The 22,074-nt window shown below is 43.6% G+C and overlaps 1 protein-coding gene and 1 gene segment (V, D, J or C); both read left to right on the forward strand.

Annotated features, from left to right (window-relative positions):
• LOC146352876 (T-cell receptor beta-2 chain C region-like) overlaps nucleotides 1–22,074 on the forward strand; it is a 127,755-nt gene that overhangs the window by 50,719 nt on the left and 54,962 nt on the right.
• LOC146352881 (serine protease 1-like) lies at nucleotides 1,857–11,037 on the forward strand. The gene is made up of 5 exons (XM_084835094.1): nucleotides 1,857–1,930; nucleotides 4,835–4,994; nucleotides 5,622–5,875; nucleotides 8,133–8,269; nucleotides 10,784–11,037. Exons 1-5 carry the CDS (start codon nucleotides 1,891–1,893, stop codon nucleotides 10,931–10,933), a joined length of 741 nt encoding a protein of 246 aa, XP_084691220.1. The 5' UTR covers nucleotides 1,857–1,890; the 3' UTR covers nucleotides 10,934–11,037.

Genomic DNA, 22,074 nt, shown 5'->3' on the forward strand with positions numbered 1-22,074 from the left:
CATGCCGTGCGGACCCCCAGTTCCTTACCTGGGCCCTCAGGACATGCACCAGCAACCATCTTCTTCTAGATTGTTGTCATTGTTGCTGCCACCGCTGCCGCCAGCTCCTTACCTGGGCCCTTGGGATGCTCACTGGCAGCCATCTTCTTCTTCCAGGGAGTCACCATTTTAAAAACGGCGACTCCCTGTATTTCCGGAAATAGATCCTGTGCAAAGGCGGCTATACTGACAGCTCCCATTTGCACAGGATCTATTTCTGGAAATACATGGAGTCACCATTTTAAAAATGGCGACTCCCTGAAAGACGACAGCTGCCGGCATGCATCCTGAGGGCCCAGGTAAGGCACTGGGGGCTGAGCGATGATGGTGGTGGCGGTGAGGCTCGGTTTCCAGATCGCACCAAAGCACTTCGGCGTGCTTCAGAATGACCCAATCCACTTTGTGCCCTCCACCTCAAAAGTGGCGCGAAGCTAGGGGTGTACGAATCCCTTACTTGGCTCTGCACTGGGGCATCCGCGGTAGGGGGGAGGTGCTCTGTCCCTCCCCCCAGAATCCTCCCCGGCCAGCTCTGCTCCGCGGCGGCTCCACAAAGCCGCGGCCGGGCTGCTGCGGCCGCAAATGGTGCTGTCGTAGTGGCCGCCATTTGCGTCCCTGCTCTTTGCCGTGATAGGCTACATAAGTATTTACGTAGCCTATCACGGTAAAGGCAGCCACGCAAATGGCAAAGAGCAGGGGCTCAAATGGCGTAGCGGCCACCATTTGCGTCCCTGCTCTTTGCTGTGATAGGCTACGTAAATACTTACGTAGCCTATCAAGGCTGCAAGAACGCAAATGGTGGCTGCAGCAGCCTGGCCGCAGCCGGCCAGGAGACCAGCCGGAGCCGCCGCCAGATCCGCTGCTGGAGCCGCCGCCACCCCAGGTAAGTTCCGTCCCGGAGGAATTCCGCGGGGGGCGGGAGACCATTCCACCATGGATTCTGGAATCTGTGGTGGAATTCTCTGACATCCCTACACAAAGCAGCCTGAAGCTTTGGCTCAGAGTTTGGGCTCGGGCCAAAGCAGTACACAGCCCTACCTCGCTGTGTGGTAGCTCTATCATAGAGTTCACATGGTTTTGGGTCCAGAATTTCCATTGCCCCTTGCTAGCCAGAATGATGCAGAAATTAGTTTCCGGAATTCCATGTAAAACTAAAGGAGGAGATATGAACTGAACAGTGGCACAGTTAGGCCATTTTCACACTCCTGACCCAATAGTCTTATGTGCTGCCCCCCCCCCCATGGTAGTGTATATTACTTCGCTTGCTTCAAAATGTGTTAAGTGAGGCCTGCTGTGTTTTGGGGGCCCTTCAGCTCATTCTGCTGAGTGGGACCCTGGACATCTACCCGAAATGTACACTGGTACGGAGTATGTAATGTCAGTTTTCTAGGCCTGGCCTTCTCTGTCCAGTCTGGCCCAAGCTGAGAACAGGCCTGACAATTTGTCAGTCATATAATGCCATGGCATGCAAGTCTGGAACTCATCAGAGTTAGCTGCCGGATAGCCCTTACAAAGCAGAACAGATAGGAGCAGATGTAATGAGGTTTCATAATAATCCAAGATGGCAGAAAGCGGTTCAAGACCCCCATTCAAGACTCAGCACATTGCCAGAATTGCACCTAACTCTTTGTTCTTTCCATTGTTGGAAACACTTCAGATTCAAGGCACCTGCAATCATGTTATCGCCCTCTCCGCTAGGCAAGGTGTATTTTAGTTGAGCTTATTCAAGGTCCTGGGAAGTGGGCAGCTGGTGGGACCTTGGGCTGAGGAGATAAGATCCTGAGGAAAGTATAAATTGGGGAGAATTGTCTTCAGAAAGCCCTGTTCCAGTTGACAAGACCAGCAACAGACACCATGAAACTCCTCTTGATCTTTGCCTTCCTGGGAGCAGCAGGTGAGGTTTTTAAAAATGTATTCGATTCTCTTTACAGGCCTCTAACGTCTAGCATACACATGCAGCGGAATGAGGGGGAAATGAAGCGGTCAGGTCCTGAGGTGGTAGAGCTACCATTTCAGATTGCAATTGAGGGGACCACATTTTTGTAACCCTTCCTTCTGTTAAAAACGTTTTGGAGGTAGAAGAGTAGCACAGCAGGGTCTGAGTGGGACTGGTACCTTTCTCCTTGGTGTGCTTGTTCTTTTATTTCCAAGGAGTTTTTGTTTCTGTTTTACAAGGAGCAGCATTCAAAATTGGTATTCCCAGCTGTAGCATGCCCACTGGACCACCTTAGGTGTCTGATAGCTTGTGCAGTTAAACCAATTTAGTCTGTCTAGAGCCAGGCTAATCTTTGCATTGTTATTCTGTTTTTTTTCTTTTCCCAACCTTTGTTTACAATCTCACAAGTCACTTACATGCACTTAGACCAACTAAGTATGGGAAACAAAAAGCAGGATTGCACCATTTATATTTTCTCTAAGGGATGTGAAGAATCCCCCCTGAGAAATGTAACTAGCTTTAGTGAAATTATTTTGGCTTTCCTTTAAATTCCTTGGATGACCTGAGGAAGAACCCCAAATTTGCTTTGAATTTTGCTTTAGGCAAGATCTACTGACCACCATGGCATGTCCATGCACACATAGACTGGGTTCACACATAACGGCAGCAATTTGTGAGTTAATTAGTCTTCAATTTGCCTGGTTGTGTACCGCATGTGAGCTGTTTCCACTTAGATAATCAACCCCTGATCAGCCCAATCATAGGCTGTTGCAGCATGATTTGCAAACCCAGACACTGTGGGTTGTTTGTACATCAAACAACCCCAAGTTAACGTACAATTAGTTATTAGGTTAACTTCAGGGTCAGGGTTGACACCTCACACAACAATCAGAGGTCATTATGCAAAGCAGAAGTAGCTCATGCACAGTACATGACCCAGTAAATCATGGGTTAATTAATTAACCCATGATTTACTGCCATTATGTGTGAACAGGCCCGTACACACTCATACTGCCCCAAGAAATCTCACTAGTTTTTTTGCTTCCCTTGAAATCCCCTTGACGTTTTAAGCCAAATATGTATTAAAATTTTGATTTAGATGTAATTTTGGTGGCAACTCTGTCTCTCAGTCTCCTTCACTGCTTTTATATTGCTATATCTTCCAGTCTTTATTTCTCTGGCATAATATTTTTGTTAATTTAATTTCAAGCAGGGGTGCTGTTTCTTTGGAGAATAGGGTTAGATTGGGATATATGTAGAGACTCAACATGATCCCAACACCTGCTCTAGGCCACAGAGTGCCATCTGTAACCCTCCTGTGTCTCCCCACTAATTCTTTCGCCTTTATTCTTAACAGAAAAAAAAAATCTGTTAAGGGGACTCTATTGCATCTGTCTGGATGATGCACTAGAATCAACAGTGAAAAGAAGGCACCATCCTCTGGGTTGCATCCATTTAGGGCGCCATCCTCTGGGTTGCACCCTGGGTACTCTTGAACTCAAGAGGCTTACGAGTATCGTATGCAGAGAGGGAGGCACTCATGCCTCCCTCTCTGTATTCTAGCTAGATGGGCGATTTTGCTCATCCAGCGGAGGCTTCGGGGAGGAGAGGATACTGGGGCAGCTGTAGGAAACATTGTAGGACTGTCACCTCGGTATCCTCCCCTCCCTGCCCCAGGGCCGCCCCCTTTTCCCCATCTCTGCGCTTTGTTTTCTGAGCACACAGAGGTACTGGTACACTTCTCTCTGTGCCGGCTATGAGGGGATGGGGGAGGAGGCGGGGAGCACAGTTTCCTGTCTCCAAGCTCAGAGCCCTGTTCTTTGAGCTCAGAGTTAGGAAACTGAACAACCTATGTCCCCTAGACGCTGTCTAGGGGACATAGGATTGTTCCTTTACTTTTTTATCCCACATAATAAATATAGCAGTGTTATCAATACAAGGTGGATTTGTGTGAACTTTTCTAAACAAAGGAAGTTGGGGTTTTTTGCATGCATACCTAATATATGGGCCTGTTTACATATCAGCTAACACGATGCACAAGTTTTCACTGAGTTGGTAAACCGCTGTTTGAGCTGTACCACTTCAGACTGCAGATAAGGGCTCAAATGTCTGAGTATTCCTCCTTACTAAAACATTCCTTGCACACAGAAAACTAGCACATCAGGGAGAAAACTAGATGCCTAGGACTGGTCATCCCGACATCTAGTTTTCTTGGGGGATTTCTTTTTTCATGGAGGAGTTTTCAGCCATTTGACAAAATTACCCCCGCCACCTGCAGTCTGAAGTAGTCCAGACCATAAATCTTTACCACCTTATTGGGAACTAGGCCTCAATACGTAGAACCAGTAAGAGTTCAATCATTGTGAATTCCATTATGAACTGATTTGATCCACACATCTCAGACTAATATGCAGAACAGAACTTAGTTATCCATCAGCTTTTGCACTTCCCAAATGTTCTGAGACAGTTCAAAAATATATACATTTTTAAATTGTGAAGAATAAAATACATATTATAATATATATTTAAGTACATATTTAAATGCAAATGTTCATGAGGATATTTTTAAATATGCAGATTAATATGGAAACAAAATGGGTGAACACATGTGAAAGTAATATGGACCAGAAATAGACTTGATTCACCCATCCCTAAGAACCATGGATACTGGTGTCCCTGAAGCATGATTATATGTAGTCTAAAACCCATGAGTCTGGGGGTGACTGTCTCCCCCTCCCTAAATGGCACACTGCCTTTGAGGCCATGTCACATGATCGATAATAAATTGTACCAGATTTGGGTTGCTTTTTGCAGAATCCAAGTTATTTTGCTGTTCTTATTCAATTTCCCTGCTACGCTCAGTTGCTGCCCCTTTGGATGATGATGACAAGATTGTGGGAGGATATGACTGCAAGAAAAACTCTGTCCCCTACCAGGTATCACTGAATGCTGGGTACCACTTCTGTGGCGGTTCCCTCATCAATGACCAATGGGTGGTTTCAGCTGCCCATTGCTACAAATCGTGAGTGAACAACAGTAGTCCTTTCTCCTCTGTGGCATTTGTACGGTAACCAGAAGGGGAGGTCCCTTAAGATCTCACACTTTCAATAGAACTAGACATTGCAAATAGTATGAACGAGTGTGGATAGGTCCAGGTCACTATGAGATGTAGCATACTTAGGACTAGGGATGAGTGCAGATTTTCTTCGGTTCATGTTTTGATGATATTAATGTATATAATTCATACTTTGTAGACTTCTACACAAACTGGAATGCAATTGCGCACTGAAATCCATACATTTCCAAATGTTGTAATTTACTTGTGCAGAAACGTTGCGTGCATTAATGAAAAATGAACACAAAATTGGTATATACAGTGGGAGAAATGTGCACATTGGAAAAAAATTGTATATTGAGAGCAACATACATAAGTAAACAAAACTTAAGTAAATATACATCAAATTGGAATACAAGTCTAATATTCCTTACCCAAACATCACTAAATACGCGATGCTATTTGTGGAAGAACACACGTCTTTGCCAGGGCAAAGTCCTGTGTCCTGTGGCATAAACAGTACAAGTCTTGTTTACCTTGAGATCAGACACTGCATTGTGTACTCATTGTACTACTGAATGGTTGATTTTGCAGCCGCATTGAGGTGAGGATTGGAGAGCACAACATTTTTGAGAACGAAGGGGATGAGCAGTTCATCAGCTCTGAAAAAGTCGTCGTCCATCCAGGCTACAACTCTTGGTGGTTGGATAATGATATTATGCTCATCAAGCTGTCAGCCCCTGTTAAAATAGCTGTAAATGTTGCACCCATCAAGTTGCCCAGTGGATGTGTGGCTCCTGGTACTGACTGCCTGATCTCAGGATGGGGCAACACTCTCAGCAGCGGGGGTGAGTATGGACAAGATTTGGTTAACCCCTCTCCTTACGACTCCAACCTGGGTCCCCCAAGCATGTGAATGGAGAACTTCCGTATGTTGGTGTTGCGGGTGACTATTGGTCTGCTAGCTACTGTTGTCAAGTACACTTCATCTGCCATATCTTGACCACCACAGTGGGGCTGTGCTGGACAGCTTGATGAAAATGTTGGTCCAGTGTGCAGCTGCTGTGAACAAGGCAAACGCTGGGGATCGTTAGGATAGATAGGAATCAAAAATGAACCCACCCATATTGTAATGACGTTATTCACATTTGTGATGCAACCACACTTGGAATACTGTGTCCGGTTCTGGTCACTGAACCCCAAAAAGGTCAATGGACTGGAGCAACTCCCCTAATAGGAAAAGTTACAATATTTGGGGCTGTTTAGCTTAGAAAAAAGGTGAGTAAAGTTGGATATGATAGAGGTGTATGCATGGGGTTGGATATGGATTTTTGAGGTGTAGTTCTGGTCAGGGCACCTCAAAAAGGATACTGTAGAGCTGAAAAGGGTGCAGAAAAGGGCAACCAAAATGATGGAGGGGCTAGAACAGTACTGGGCAACTTCGGGATGCCTGCCCCCCCTTGCATCACCACAGGCTGTCCTTTTAGGGCACTCGCAGAATTCCACGGGGCGCCACCATCTGGGGAAAAATCACCACTCTCCTGCTACATAATGCTACAATGAACAAATTTAAAACAGCCACCACCTTTTGGCTTTCTTCACACAGAACTTTTATCCTGTGATTGAGATTGCTCCTTCACAGAAGTTTGCGGGCTCTTTACATGACACCGTGATCATCCAAGGTGTCTCCTGCACTCATTGCCCTTAGTTCCATTTTTAAATAGATCGCAGATCATGAGCTATCAAATTACCCCACTGTGTTCCGCTTCAGTTCCCTCTATGAAAAGAGGAAAGGCGGCAAGAAGAGGAACGAGATCAATGAAAGATAATGGCAGACTCAGATACGGGGAGAAGGAGGGGAGAAGATGAGGGGGGAAAGGAAGCGGGTGAAAGAGGGAGTCGTTGTGATCCTGCATTTAAAATGGAAGCAGAAAGCCCCGTTTTAAATGCAGGATTTTAGGCAGGTGTAGAGATGCCCTATGTGCCACCATGAATTTTGTAAATGTCAGCGCAGCAGTGGCATCAGGCGGCTGTGGAGGTCACACTAGGGGGAGCAGGGGCTGCATGAGGGCCCTAGGATACAGCAACTCCCCTGAGAGGAAAGGGTGCAATAATGGGGCTCTTTAGCTTGGAAAAAGGTGAGTAAGTGGGGACATGATAGAGCGGTATAAAATTGTGCACAATGTGGAAAAAATGAATAGGGAGAAAAAATTCTCCCTCTTATAATACTTGACACCAGAGTCAGAAGATAAGACAGATAAAAGGAAATACTGTTTCACACAGCACATAGATAAACTATGGAATTCGCTACCACAAGATGTAGCAATGGTCACCAGTGTGGACGGCTTTAAAGGGGAATTAGCCAAAGTGATGGAATATAGGACTCGTCATGATGGCTATGAATTCCAGAATTCCTCTGAATACCAGTTGCCAGAGAACACGAGCAGGAGGCGCTGTTATGACCTGCTTGCAAACTTACCGTGGGCATCTGGCTGGCACTGTGGAAACAGAATGGTGGACTAGAGAGGCCTCTGGTCTGATCCAGCAGGGTTCTTCTTACATTATTATGTACTTGACTGTGAAGAAATCCTTCATTCCTAGAAAAAGCGATGCTGGAGGTCAGGTCTGTCAGGAAAAAACACCCTCTAATGGAGAGCTCCTTTCCCCAATCCATGATCTGTAGGGATTCTTTCTCAGTGATGATGGAAATGTTCATGGGCACTTTCATCTATTCTTATCTTATATATTTCAAAGTTAAGCTCCACCATTAATAATAATTTAAAAATATTCTGGGGTTGAGCCTTGGAGAACATTGGTACTACTCAAGTCCTGCCATTAAGCATAAAAATGCTGTGTTTGGAGGGCTTTTGTAGTACTCAGGGCGAATTGAACTACATATGCCCCACGTTTCAGTTTCCTGTCTATTATAGAAGCACCCTAGCAATTTTGATATCCCATGTGTATGGGCCAGTGAAGTCTAGATGTGTTATTATATAACATTATGTACCCATACAGCTAGATAGCTCTTGCTCCCCCAAATTACTGGATTACTGCAGATGTCTTGAATTTCTTAGTTATACTCCTTTTGTCTCTCTTTCCTTCCAGTAAATAACCCTGACATTCTGCAGTGTGTGAATGCTCCCGTCCTAACTGATGCTGAATGTGAAGAATCTTATCCAGGACAAATCACTAACAGTATGATGTGCGTTGGATACTTAGAGGGTGGCAAAGACTCCTGCCAGGTAAGATAATTTGCTGTCTGAGCTCTTGGCAGTAATTCAACCACAACCAGAATTATCTGTTTGGCTTTCTTTATTTGGAAACAGCCACCAGTTATTTAGGAACGAAGACAAGGGCCCCGAATGAGCAGAGTATTTGACCGTTGCAATGTGTACTGTGGTGGATCCTGTGTGTTGATCCTTTTCCAACCCATTTCCCATTTTCTGTGGGGGGAAGTGTTTGCTACAGATCAGCTTGCAACCCTTGCTTGAAGGTGAAGTCCGCACCTCAAAGTGAGAAGCACTGGCACCTTGCTCGCAGGCAGCACCCTCAGGGCAAAGCACCCATGTGGCAGGCTGCAGGCTTCCACGTGGCCACGTCTGGCTGCTGCCTGCTCATCTGGCCCTTTTGTTGTGAGAAGCGGAGGAGAATTCTCCTCCGCATGCTTTCCCTCCATTCTTCTGGTCTGGCAAAAGAAGCACAAAACGGAGGACAAGATTCCCAGAGTGTGAGAGAAAACCAATTTTATTTATAAAATACCATCTTTGTAAAATCTCTGATGTGAACACATTTTTAGCAGTGCTGTTTTTCAGCTGCAGAAGAATAGAGATGCCTTAAAAGCTCAACTCTTGTCTGAGGAAGGTTTTCTGAGTCCCAGAGTTGATATCTGAGCCTGGCTTGGGAGAACTTTGCTGGGATCTCTAGAAATATATTGGGTTTGAGGAAACAATGGGTCTCCCTGGGATGTGGCTTATTCAACACCCTCTCCTGGCAACCAGAGGCTATTTTTAAATGTAGACGTGCCTGGAGTATCAGAATGTACACAGAAAGTATTCCAACTGTATTTGTTCAGGCTCAGCTTAAGGCCTGTTTCAGTAGCCCCTTTCACACAACAAATGTAGGTTTACTGTGGGAATGGGTTCACAGCAGCAGGCCCTGTCCTTTACCTATGTGCATTCAGTAATAGGAATGGGTGAGAAATTCATCAGGTTTGCATTTTAATGCAAACTTGCCAAATTTGCACCACTCAAACATGAATACGAACACAGCGTACCATTGAAATTAAAATATTTCCACACTTTTCAACGCAGTGCGCAAAACACACACACAATGCATGCATTTCAAAACATGCATGCCAAAAGTGTGCACATTTTAAAAAATGCACATAACAATGCATTCATACAAAATACTTAATTCGTTGGAAAATTGCTTTTAAAATATATACATTTGCAAAAGTGTGCACAAAGATGCAGACATTTTTAAAATGCACACTAAAATGCATCCCCCCCCCCCCCAATTCACATAAAAATCCATACAAATGTTCATGGAGACAAAGAAAAGTTCAAAATCCAATGCAGACACAAGATGAGAACCTGAGTAAAAGCAAGCTTGATAGATCTGCCCATCCCTATAATGCATAATCTGTGAGAACAGACCCTGTGCACCAACAAAATATATGCAAGACTGAGAACGTCTCCAATCATGTGAACAAGCCTTCCTGTGTACAATGGATAGGCACACTGCATCTGTTTCCTCAGTCTTCTGAAAGTGCGTAAGTCAGCAGTGGAATTTAGCTCTGCAATCCCTCCCACCACCTCCATACACACTCACATTTGTTGTCTGTAAAGAGTTAATGTGTGGTAGGAGGAGTGACCAGGTGTATGTGGGGGCACCATGTGTGTGTGATGTGTTTTATGCATGTACATATGCATCGGCTTGACGTGGTCTTCTGCAACATGTATAGGGGAACTGCAGCAGCATGAGTGCAGGAAATGGCTCTTTTGTTTGATGAAGATGTGAGGAACTTTCTCTCTGGACTATTTCCCTGCCAGTGCTTACTAGTAAAAAGCAGTTGCCGAGGCATCGTTACAACTAACTGCCACATATGGGATCCACTGAGTAATTGAAGCTAACCCCACACACATGGGATGTGGTAGAAGAAGGGATTTCTGGTCACAGGACGTGAACTTTGTGTGGGCAAGCTCTGGAACCTCTCATTTTAACATTTAAACACCTCGTGTGGCGCAGAGTGGTAGGCGGCAGTATTGTAACCGAAACTCTCCCCACGACCTGAGTTCGATCCCAGCGGAAGCTGGGTCCCAGGTAGCCGGCTCAGGTCAACTCAGCCCTCCATCCTCACGAGGTCGGTAAAATGAGTACCCAGCTTGCTGGAGGAAAGGTAGTCACGACTGGGGAAGGCAATGGCAAACCACCCTGCTATAGTCTGCCATGAAAATGCCAGCGAAAGCGGCGTCCCTCTAGGAGTCAGCAATGACTCGGTGCTTGCACAGGAGGAACCTTTCCTTTTTTCCTAGCTGAGTTTACACTCCTTTCAGCATTCACTACTACTGCTACTGTTGTTGTTGGTGGGCTATCGCACCATTACTCTACATGGATTTACAGTGGCACAGTTTGACAACAGTCAATATGGGGAGCAAAGGATAGGCCGGAATTAAAGAAAAAGCCAAAGCAAACTACCTGGGAACCTGCCTGAAATGCCTTGTATTTTTAACCCCCATCCTTTTTTTGTCCCACAGGGGGATTCCGGTGGCCCAGTGGTATGTAATGGGGAGCTCCAGGGCATCGTTTCATGGGGAGTAGGATGTGCTCTGGCCGGCTACCCTGGAGTTTACACCAAAGTCTGCAACTATGTTAACTGGATCCATGATACCATTGCTGCTAACTAAAACAGCCATTTCTCCCCTTGTTTCAACAAGCTGGTATCATTTCCTTCTCATGTAATTCATCTTAATAAAGAACAAAACATAAAATAAATAGATTCAGATTCCCAAAATATTCTGGTTTGTGGTTGTTTTTATTTTAACAGCACTCCAGTTGTATAGGTTGAAGGCCGTATCTACACTGCAGACATAGGTTGTGGTACCTTTCCTTTTAAAAAAATTCCAGTTCAGGGCTCTGCCCCGAAAGCCAGCCTAGAAATATTTTAAATGAATAATTTACATAAATAAATGGTTTCTAACTCATTTCTAAAGCTTATTGTCCGCACGCTGTCTTATGGCAGAATCCAGGCCATATCCAAGAAGGAAAAATATGAATTTCCCATGGCTTACACGAAACAACACTACCACACCATAATGCGAAATCAGATTCCAAAATGTGTTACTTTCACTCAGCGGTGGGGAACCCTGGAACAAGACTCCTTGGATCTGAAGCCTGGCTTTGTGTCCTAATGCAATTTCGCTCTTTGGGACTAGAGAAATGTTGCATCAGTTTTTACCAGGTGCCATGAGCAGAAACAGGCAGTTTGTTCTTTCTCTGTCTATCCATTAATTCCCCTTTGTATGTAGATTTAGCTAAGGTCTCAGAATACATAAGCAGCAGCCTACAAAAATACAGCTGGAGGTTTTTGTCTACTGGAAGCTTTGGGAAATACGTATATAATATATAAACAGCAAAACTGGGGGCAGCATCCGAAGGAGCGCTTCCGCCCCCGCCAATTCTCTTCTGTCCTGCTGATTGTGTTGTGCAAGTGCCCCCGCCCGCAGCTTGCGCGATGGCGATTTAGTGCTTCTGGGACAACCTGAAATGAGAATAAGGGAGTTCTGCCAGCCTGCCCCTTTCATTTGAAGCGGTGAATCTTCCTTGCGTATGCGGTGGGCCTGCTTGTGCAATGGAACTGGCAGGACCCACCTTTGTGGAAGGGAATTGGTGAGGCAGAAAAGAATTGGCAGGGGCATGAGCACCCCACTGGATTCTGCCCAAACCCTTCCATGGTTTTAGAAAGGTGTGTACAAAAATGTCTCTAAAAATCCAAACTTGCGGCTGAGGAGGAGAGCACAGTCAGGGTCTCGCCCTGCTGTGGCGCTGTCTCTGCCATCCCAACTGCAGAACTGGCAGCTCCCACCGAGCTTGTCTTGTGAGGGTTGGGGTCTTCTGAGGAAGAAAGAATGGGTGGTGAGCGAGAAGGAGGCTGGTTTCCGGGCCCTCCCTTATAAGAATGTGAGCGTTTACCAAAACCAGCACCTTGGCGCACGCCTCGGCAATGCGCCAAGCGCAACGCTGAGTGTTGCGCTCAACACTGCACGCACAGTCACACAGGAGTTGCCAGGGGATTAACATCTTCTATTTACCCAGCGCTGCTATTACCATCTCAGCTCCAATTTAAATGTTTGTTCCCAGGGTTGAGTACAACAGAAGATAAGACCTTAAAGTATCTTCTGTCATTTTCTTCCTTTTTTCCCCTCCTTTTAAACATAATTAGCTGTACTTTTGGAGGGCAATTTTGGCTTTGATTTACTTCAGTGGGCTGACGTGATCTGGATTGCCACCTTATGGAAACTTTTATAGTTGCATATAATAGAATTCCTCAGATTAGACCTAGTGAAATTGTTCTCTTTATTGGACCAGATTTAAACTGAATACCAGCAATAAACTGAAGACTCAGCTGGAATAAATTATCTATACACCTATTATATAGTGAATACTCTGGTGATCCTGAACTTTACAATATTTAATTTAATAAACAGACTCTTTATTCTGGCTTCACCTTATTTCTATACTGGATGAACAGAACCCTAAATTTATTACTGAATTATGCCTTCTTGATTCTTAGAGAATTGGATAATATAGAACTTGATATTATTATTATTATTATTATTATTATTATTAGGATCATGCTACATGTAACATTTCATTAATTTATGTGTGAAGCTTGTGGAACCAAAAGGAATAGTTGGTAAAATAACAGAATAGAAAACTAGAAAAGGAGAAGTTGGTGCATCAGGCTCTGTAAAAGAGGAATTAAAAATCTATTGACTGAAGATACAGAACAATCTTTACTGAAAAATATAAAAGCGAAAAGAACTATTGGAGAATCCAGATTAACTGATTTGATTAAAGAAAAAATAATGAAATTTTGAGTAAGATCTAATACAGTAAAGTAACCCTCTAATACAGTAAGGAAAATAGAATTCAGATTTACAGATATTGAGAGGAAACACAACCATCAAACAGAAGAATGTAAACTTATGCAGGCAAATATGAAAGAACAAAAACTATACCTACAGGAACCACCAATTGAACAGCATGAGCACACGGCAGACTTAATAAAGTCAAGGCTAGAACGAAGTACCTAGACAGTGAAATGTGTAAATGTAACTTGAAACTAAGGGGGAAGGGGTTAAGGAAGGCCTAGAAGGAGATGATATTGTAGGCTTTCTTGAAAATCACTTTCAACAATTTGTAGAATATGATCAAGGATATGAAGTGGGAATAGAGATAGCATGCCATATAAAGTCCATACCGCCCAGAAGAAACTCTCTTGTAACATTTTCATAAAATTTATAAGCTTCAGAATCAAAGAACTAATACTGAAAAAAATCTGGACAGGCAGCTTATTCAAAATTAATGATGAACAAATACAAGTTCTATCAATTCTATCATCAGACGTTTAATCTACCAGATCTGTCATCAGACCCTATGCCTTCAGGAGAGGAAGATACACTACCGCTGGGGAACCCCATTCAGGATTAATGTACAGATGGGAAAAGAGTGTGTAGCAGTCCATTCAATGGAGGATGCTAAACAACTACTGGACATTATTAAAAATATACCTACAACAGAAGCAACACCTGTAGAGGAATAGTAGAATTAATCAAAGCCCTTTCTTTCTTTCTTTCTTTCTTTCTTTCTTTCTTTCTTTCTCTCTCTCTGTCTCTCTCTCTCTCTCTCTGTCTCTCTTTCCTTCTATCTTTTTCTTTTTTTCTACTTTTTTCTTTTTATCTCTTTCTCTTTTAAAAAAAGATGTCAAAACATATCAAATTCTTGTCACTTAGGGCGCAATCCTATCGAGATAGGCAGCCACCTCTGAACTCGGAGGTGACTGCCTATCCAAAGCAAGGCAGGAGAAGCACAGGGGGGATCGTTCCCTCCGTGCCTCACCTGCCCTGCTTTTTCTGCTAGACAGCCATTTCCAGCTGTCCAGGTGCGGGGGGGCTGAGCGGGAGAGGAGGCTGCTGTACGACACATAGGATGTGTCGTACGCACAGATTCACTCCCCGCACCCTGGAACGCCCCCAGCCCCATCCCTTTTCAGCCACTCTGCGCTCCTGTTGCGAGCGCAGAGGATGGGGCTTCTCCACGCTGCCTCCAAGGCAGCGCGGACATGGGGGGAGGTGGGTTTTCTAGGAAACAGCGCAGGCTGTGAGGTCGGTTCCCAGAAAACAGCATATCCTATGGCCGTCTAGCCGCTGTCTAGCAGCCATAGGATTGCTCCCATAATGTTAAAAGCATTCACCTGTTAAAATATCTAAATTTGCTAGATCTCTTAAAAAAGAAAAAGCTTCAATTATATTGTTGCAAGTGACCCGTATCAGAAAAGGGGATGAACGCTTGTTTGATACTATGAAATTAGGAAAGACATTTTCAGCCTGTGCCCTTACAAAAAAACACACACACGGGGGGTGGGAGTAGCTGTTATAGTTAATAAAACAAATCCATTTGTTTTCTCTGATTGGATCAAAGATCTGGAAGGCACATTCATATTACTAGGGAAATAATATTTAATAGGATGTATTTATACACCAAATGACAATCAGAAACACTTTAAAAAAAAGATAAATCAAATAATAACTGCTAATATAGATAATGAAGTCATAATAGGAGGGGACTTTAATGGTGTTATAGCTCCTAAATTAGATAGATCAACTTTGAATGGGAAACATGGAACTTTACCAAAAATATTTCTGGAAAACATTAAACAAAAAGAATTACTTGACATCTGGAAACATACTCATTCGGGAGAAAGGGATTATACTTTTTTCTCAATCCCACATAATTCATATTCAAGAACTGATTTCTTTTTTGTCTCCACCTCACTGGTTAGATCCATGGAAAACATTATGATAATACCACAACTTTCTGCCAATCATGCACCTGTTAAGCTGGAATGGTTGTGTGATAAAAATCAGATTGGAACTAGAATGTGGAGACTTGGTAATCTCATTTTATAATTGGAAGACTGTTTCTGAATTAAATTCTAAACTGGTTTTCAATTTAATAGAACCTCAGATCTCACCAAAGTTACAATATGGGAAGCATCTAATGCTGTAATCAGAGATGAACTTATACAAAAGGCCTCCTATTAAAAAAATAAAAATAAAGCAGAGAGAGAAGCTTTTAAAAGACCTTACAAATCAAATAACAACTTCAGAACAGAAACATAAGCAAACCTGCTCAATGGATATATATATAGGAAACTAGAGGCATGGAGAAAACTATTTCATCTGATAAACTCTATTGTTGTTCAGTCGTTCAGTTGTGTCCGACTCTTCGTGACCCCATGGTCCATAGCACGCCAGACCTTCCTGTCCTGCGCTCTATAAACTCTATAGAAACAGAAAATACATTAAGGTGTACAAAACAATGTGTTTTTTGGAAAAGGTAATAATGCTGGCAAATTATTAGCATATATGTTAAAAAAGAAACCATCTAACAATTCTGTACAACCAATAAAAGGAGATAATGCCAAATATATATATAAAACCCACAGAGACAGCAGAAGAATTTTGGAAATTCTGTCAAAACATATACACCACAGATTCTCCATCAAAAATTAGCATAGAAAACCTCCTTAAGGAAAATTAATTTGCCTCATCTTTCTCAAGCTGAGCTAAATAATCTTCAAAGACCTGTAACTATGGAAGAAATTTGAGCCAGAGTTAAAAGGCTTAGGGAGCAATCCTATGGCCGCTAGACAGCGGCTAGACGGCCATAGGGTATGTTGTTTTCTGGGAACTGACCTCCACACACTTCCACGCTGCCTCGGATGCAGCATGGGACAGCCCCATCCTCCACACTCGCAAGAGGAGTGTGGAACAGCTGAAAAGGGGCGTGTCTGGGAGCGTTCCGGGGTGGGGAGGGTGGAACTGTCTGTACGACACATCCAATATGTCATACAGCAGCCCCACCCCCCCACCCCCGGCTAGACAGACAAAATTGGCTGTCTAGCAGAAAATGCAGGGCAGGAGAAGCGTGGAGGGAATGATCCCCTCCATGCTTCTCCTGCCCTGCAATGGATAGGCGGTCGCCTCCAAGTTCAGAGGCAGCCTCCTATCTGGATAGGATTGCGCCCTTAAAAAATAATAAGGCTCCTGGGCCTGACAGCTTCACACCTGAATATTATAAATAATTCTTGAATACCTTAGAATAACCACTAATAGAAACCATAAATGAAATCATGCAGGTACACAATTTTCCAAACACTTGGGAACAGGCCAAATTGGTAGTACTGCCAAAGAAAACCAAAGTTCCCTCAAAGGTTGAATCTTCTTCACCAATCGCTTTACTAAATCAGGATTTTAAGCTATGCACTAATATTTTGGCAAAGAAACTGAATAAGGTTATATATAAGTATATCAATGGTGACCAAACAGGTTTTATCAAAAATAGGAAACTCTCATTAAACATTCAGAAATTAATAAATATAATACACTTAGGGTGGAGTCCTGTGGCTGCTAGTCAGTGGCTAGACAGCCATAGGATAGTTTGGTTCCTGGAGAACTGACCCCCACCTCCTCCTGCGCCACCTCACAGGCAGCATGGAACGGCCCCTTGCTCACCGCTCGTAAGAGTGGCATGGAGCGGCAGAAATGGGGCATTTCCGGGGGCGGGCTAGGGCGGGGAGGTCGGAAATGCTGCTATGACACATCTTATGTGTTGTTTGGCCATGCCTTCCCAAACTCTGACATCCCACAACTAGACAGCTGAAATCGGCTGTCTAGCTGAGATCAGGAAAACCCTAGATCAGGAAAACCCAGTCTAGCTGAGAACTAGGAAAACCCTAACCACAAAGCTAGCGGAGATGACAGTATTCCAGCTGAGCTATTTAAAATCCTAAAAGATGATGCTGTTAAAGTGCTGCAGTCAATATGCCAACAAATTAGGAACAATCAACAGTGGCCACAAGACTGGAAAAGGTCAGTTTACATTCCAATTCCAAAGAAGGGCAACACCAAAGCGTGTTCAAACTACCGCACAATCGCGCTCATTTCACATGCCAGCAAGGTTATGCTCAAAATCTTACAAGCTAGGCTTCAGCAGTATGTGAACCGAGAACTACCGGAAGTACAAGCTGGGTTTTGAAGAGGCAGAGGAACTAGAGATCAAATCACCAACATTCGGTGGATCATGGAGAAAGCGAGAGAATTCCAGAAAAGCGTCTAGTTCTGCTTCATTGACTACGCTAAAGCCTTTGATTGTGTGGATCACAACAAACTGTGGCAAATTCTTAAAGAGATGGGAGTACCAGACCACCTTACCTGTCTCCTGAGAAACCTGTATGAGGGTCAAGAAGCAACAGTCAGAACCAGAGATGGAACAACTGATTGGTTCAAAATTGGGAAAGGAGTACGACAAGGCTGTATATTGTCACCCTGCTTATTTAATTTATATGCAGAGTACATCATGAGAAACGCCAGGTTGGATGAATCACAGGTCGGAATTAAGATTGCTGGGAGAATTATCAACAACCTCCGATATGCAGACGATACCACCCTAATGGCAGAAAGCGAAGAAGATCTAAAGAGCCTCTTGTTGAGGATGAAAGAGGGGAGGGCAAAAGCTGGTTTGAAACTCAACATTAAAAAAACTAAGATCATGGCATCTGGCCCCATCACTTCCTGGCATATAGAAGGGGAAGAAATGGAAGCAGTGACAGATTTTACTTTCTTGGGCTCCAAGATCACCGTAGACAGTGACTGTAGCCATGAAATTAAAAGATGCTTGCTCCTTGGGAGGAAAGCTATGGCACACCTAGACAGCATAGTAAGAAGCAGAGACATCATCTTGTTGACAAAGGTTCGTATAATCAAAGCTATGGTTTTCCCAGTAGTAAAGTATGGCTGTGAGAGCTGGACTATAAGGAAGGCTGAGTGCCGAAGAATCGATGCTTTCAAACTGTGGTGCTGGAGAAGACTCTTACGAGTCTCCTGGACTCAAGGAGGTCAAATCAGTCAATCCTAAAGGAAATCAACGCTGACTGCTCATTGGAAGGACAGATACTGAAGCTGAAGCTCAAATATTTTGGCCACCTAATGTGAAGAGAAAAGTCACTGGAAAAGACCCTGATGCTGGGAAAGATTGAAGGCAAAAGGAGAAGGGGTCGGCAGAGGATGAGATGGTTAGATAACAATGAATATGAACTTGAGCACACTCCAGGAGAGAGCGCAGGACAGAAAGGCCTGGCGTGCTATGGTCCATGGGGTAACGAAGAGTCGGACACGACTTAAGAACTGAACAACAACAATTAACCTTAAGAAAAACCTCTTGTTACTCAGATGGTGTTTAACCCCAGCACGTCTTAATTGTATTTACAGAACAGTAAATAATCTTTCCCCTTCATGGATCACTGCCTTGTTGGGCGAAGGGGCTTGTGTAACTCAGTGAAGCCATAAGCTATGCCGTGCAGAGCCAAGACGGACAGGTCATGGTGGAGAGTTCTGACAAAATGTGGTCCACTGGAGAAGGAAATGGCAACCCGCTCCAGTAATCTTGCCAAGAAAACCGCATGGAACATATCACAAGGCTAAAAGATACGACGCCGGAAGATGAGCCCCTCAGGTCGGAAGGTGTCCAATATACTACTGGGGAAGAGCAGAGGCAATTTCCAAGTAGCACCAGAAAGAGTGAAGCAACTGGGCCAAAGCCGAAAGGACACTCGGCTGTGGATGTGTCTGGTGGTGAAAAGAAAGTCCGATGCTGTAAAGAACAATATTGTTGAGGAACCTGGAATGTAAGATCAATGAATTAAGGTAAGCTGGAGGTGGTCAAACATGACATGGCAAGTTTGAACATCGACATCTTGGGAATCAGCAAACTAAAATGGACAAGCATGGGAGAATTTAATTCAGGTGACCATCTTATCTACTACTGTGGGCAAGAATCCCTTAGAAGAAATGGAGTAGCACTCATAGTCAACAAAAGGGTGGGAAAAGCAGTACTAGGGTACAATCTCAAAAACGATAGAATGATCTCAGTACGAATCCAAGGCAAATCATTCAACATCACAGTAATTCAAGTCTATGCCCCAACCACTGATGCTGAAGAAGCTGAGGTTGATTGGTTCTACAACACCTTGTAGAACTAACACCAAAAAAAGATGTCATCTTCATCGTAGGGGATTGGAATGCTAAAGTAGGAAGTCAAGAAATCACCGGGATAACAGGCAAGCATGGCCTTGGTGTACAAAATGAAGCAGGACAAAGGCTAATAGAGTTTTGCCAAGAGAACACACTGATCATAGCAAACACGCTTTTCCAACAGCACAAGAGGCAACTCTACACATGGACATCACCAGATGGTCAATATCGAAATCAGATTGATTATGTACTTTGCAGCTAAAGATGGAGAAGCTCTATACAGTCAGTCAAAACAAGACCTGGAGCTGACTGTGGCTCAGATCATGAGCTTCTTATTGCAAAATTTTGGCTTAAATTGAAGAACGTAGGGAAAACCACTAAACCATTCAGGTATGACCTAAGTCATATGAATATACAGTGGAGGTGAGGAATAGATTTCAGGGATTAGACCTGATAGACAGAGTGCCTGAGGAACTATGAACGAAGGTCCGTAACATTGTTCAGGAGGCAGCAACTCAATCCATCCCAAAGAACAAGAAATGCAAGAAAGCAAAGTGGCTGTCTGATGAGGCTTTACAAGTAGCTGAGGAAAGAAGGGAAGTGAAAAGCAAGGGAGAAAGGGGAAGATATACCCAACTGAATGCAGATTTCCAGAGAATAGCAAGGAGAGACAAGAAGGCCTTCTTAAATAACAATGCAAAGAAATCGAGGAAAACAATAGAATGGGAAAGACTAGAGATCTCTTCAAGAAAATCGGAGATATCAAGGGAACGTTTTGTGCAAAGACGGGCATGATCAAGGACAAAGAAGGCAGAGACCTAACAGAAGCAGATGAGATTAAGAAGAGGTGGAAAGAATACACAGAAGAACTATACAGGAAAGATCTGAATGTCCCTGATAGCCATGAGAGTGTGGTCACTGAACTTGAGCCGGACCTCCTAGAGAGTGAAGTCAAGTGGGCCTTAGGAAGCATTAGTAACAACAAAGCTAGCGGAGATAACAGTATTCCAGCTGAGCTATTTAAAATCCTAAAAGATAATGTTGTTAAAGTGCTGCACTCAATATGCCAACAAATTTGGAACACTCAACAATGGCCACAAGACTGGAAAAGGGCAGTTTACATTCCAATTCCAAAGAAGGGCAAAGCCAAAGAGTGTTCAAACTACCGCACAATTGCGCTCATTTCACATGCCAGCAAGGTGATGCTCAAAATCCTACAAGCTAGGCTTCAGCAGTATGTGAACCGAGAACTACTGGAAGTACAAGCTGGGTTTCGAAGAGGCAGAGGAACTAGAGATCAAATCGCCAACATTCGCTGGATCATGGAGAAAGCGAGAGAATTCCAGAAAAATGTCTATTTCTGCTTCATTGACTACGCTAAAGCCTTTGATTGTGTAGATCACAACAAACTGTGGCAAATTCTTCAAGAGATGGGAGTACCAGACCACCTTACCTGTCTCTTGCGGAACCTGTACGAGGGTCAAGAAGCAACAGTAAGAACCAGACATGGAACAACCGATTGGTTCAAAATTGGGAAAGGAGTACGACAAGGCTGCATATTGTCGCCCTGCTTATTTAACTTATATGCACAGTACATCATGAGAAACGCCAGGTTGGATGAATCACAGGTCGGAATTAAGATTGCCGGGAGAATTATCAACAACCTCAGATACAAAGGTCCGTATAATCAAAGCTATGGTTTTCCCAGTAGTAATGTATGGCTGTGAGAGCTGGACTATAAGGAAGGCTGAGCGCCGAAGAATTGATGCTTTCGAACTGTGGTGCTGGAGAAGACTCTTAGGAGTCCCCTGGACTGCAAGGAGGTCAAATCAGTCAATCCTAAAGGAAATCAACCCTGACTGCTCATTGGAAGGACAGATACTGAAGCTGAAGCTCAAATATTTTGGCCACCTAATGTGAAGAGAGAACCCCCTGGAAAAGACCCTGATGCTGGGAAAGATTGAAGGCAAAAGGAGAAGGAGATGGAAGAGGATGAGATGGCTAGATAGCATCACCGATGCAATGAATATGAACTTGAGTCTTCAGCACACTCCAGGAGAGAGTGCTGGACAGGAAGGCCTGGCATGCTATGGTTCATGGGGTCACGAAGAGTCGGACACGACTGAACAACTGAACAACAACAAAAGTAATCTTTGCTGGAGATGTAAGAGCCAGAATGCAGACCTATTTCATATTTTTTGGTCCTGCCCTAAAATTCAGAAGTTCTGGCAAGGAATAAAAGGAGAACTTGATTTGATCACAGGTTATAAACTACCATAACAGTCACAAGTCCTACTGTCTGGATAGGTTAAAGATCTGGTCTTAGCCAACAATATGGAAATGGTTAAATATTTATTATCAGCAGCTCAGTTAACAATATCCTGTAACTGGAAAAAAGCGTGAGCCCCAACCCTGGATGAATGGCTCACCAAACCATGGGATATCGTGTCTATGGTAAAAATTGCAAATTTGATCAGAGGGAGGGAGGGCAGACAGTCATATGATTGTTTCATTAAAAAATAGACATTCTTTATTATGTACTGGTCTAATAAGGTGCAAGAAAGTGTCAGTCCACACTCTCTCTTAGGCTGTATGAGGCTGTATAGATTGCATCTTATACCTGACAAGTAAGTACAAAAAAATGCCTTTACTTGTAAAATGGAAAATGAATGTCTTATCATTTGTTAATCATTTTACGATCTATACTTGTAATGTGTAAAAAAATGTTTGGA

The sequence above is a fragment of the Heloderma suspectum genome, chromosome 2 (assembly GCF_057233095.1).
Source record: "Heloderma suspectum isolate Gila_16-S chromosome 2, 16-S_ref, whole genome shotgun sequence".
Lineage (NCBI taxonomy): Eukaryota > Metazoa > Chordata > Lepidosauria > Squamata > Helodermatidae > Heloderma > Heloderma suspectum.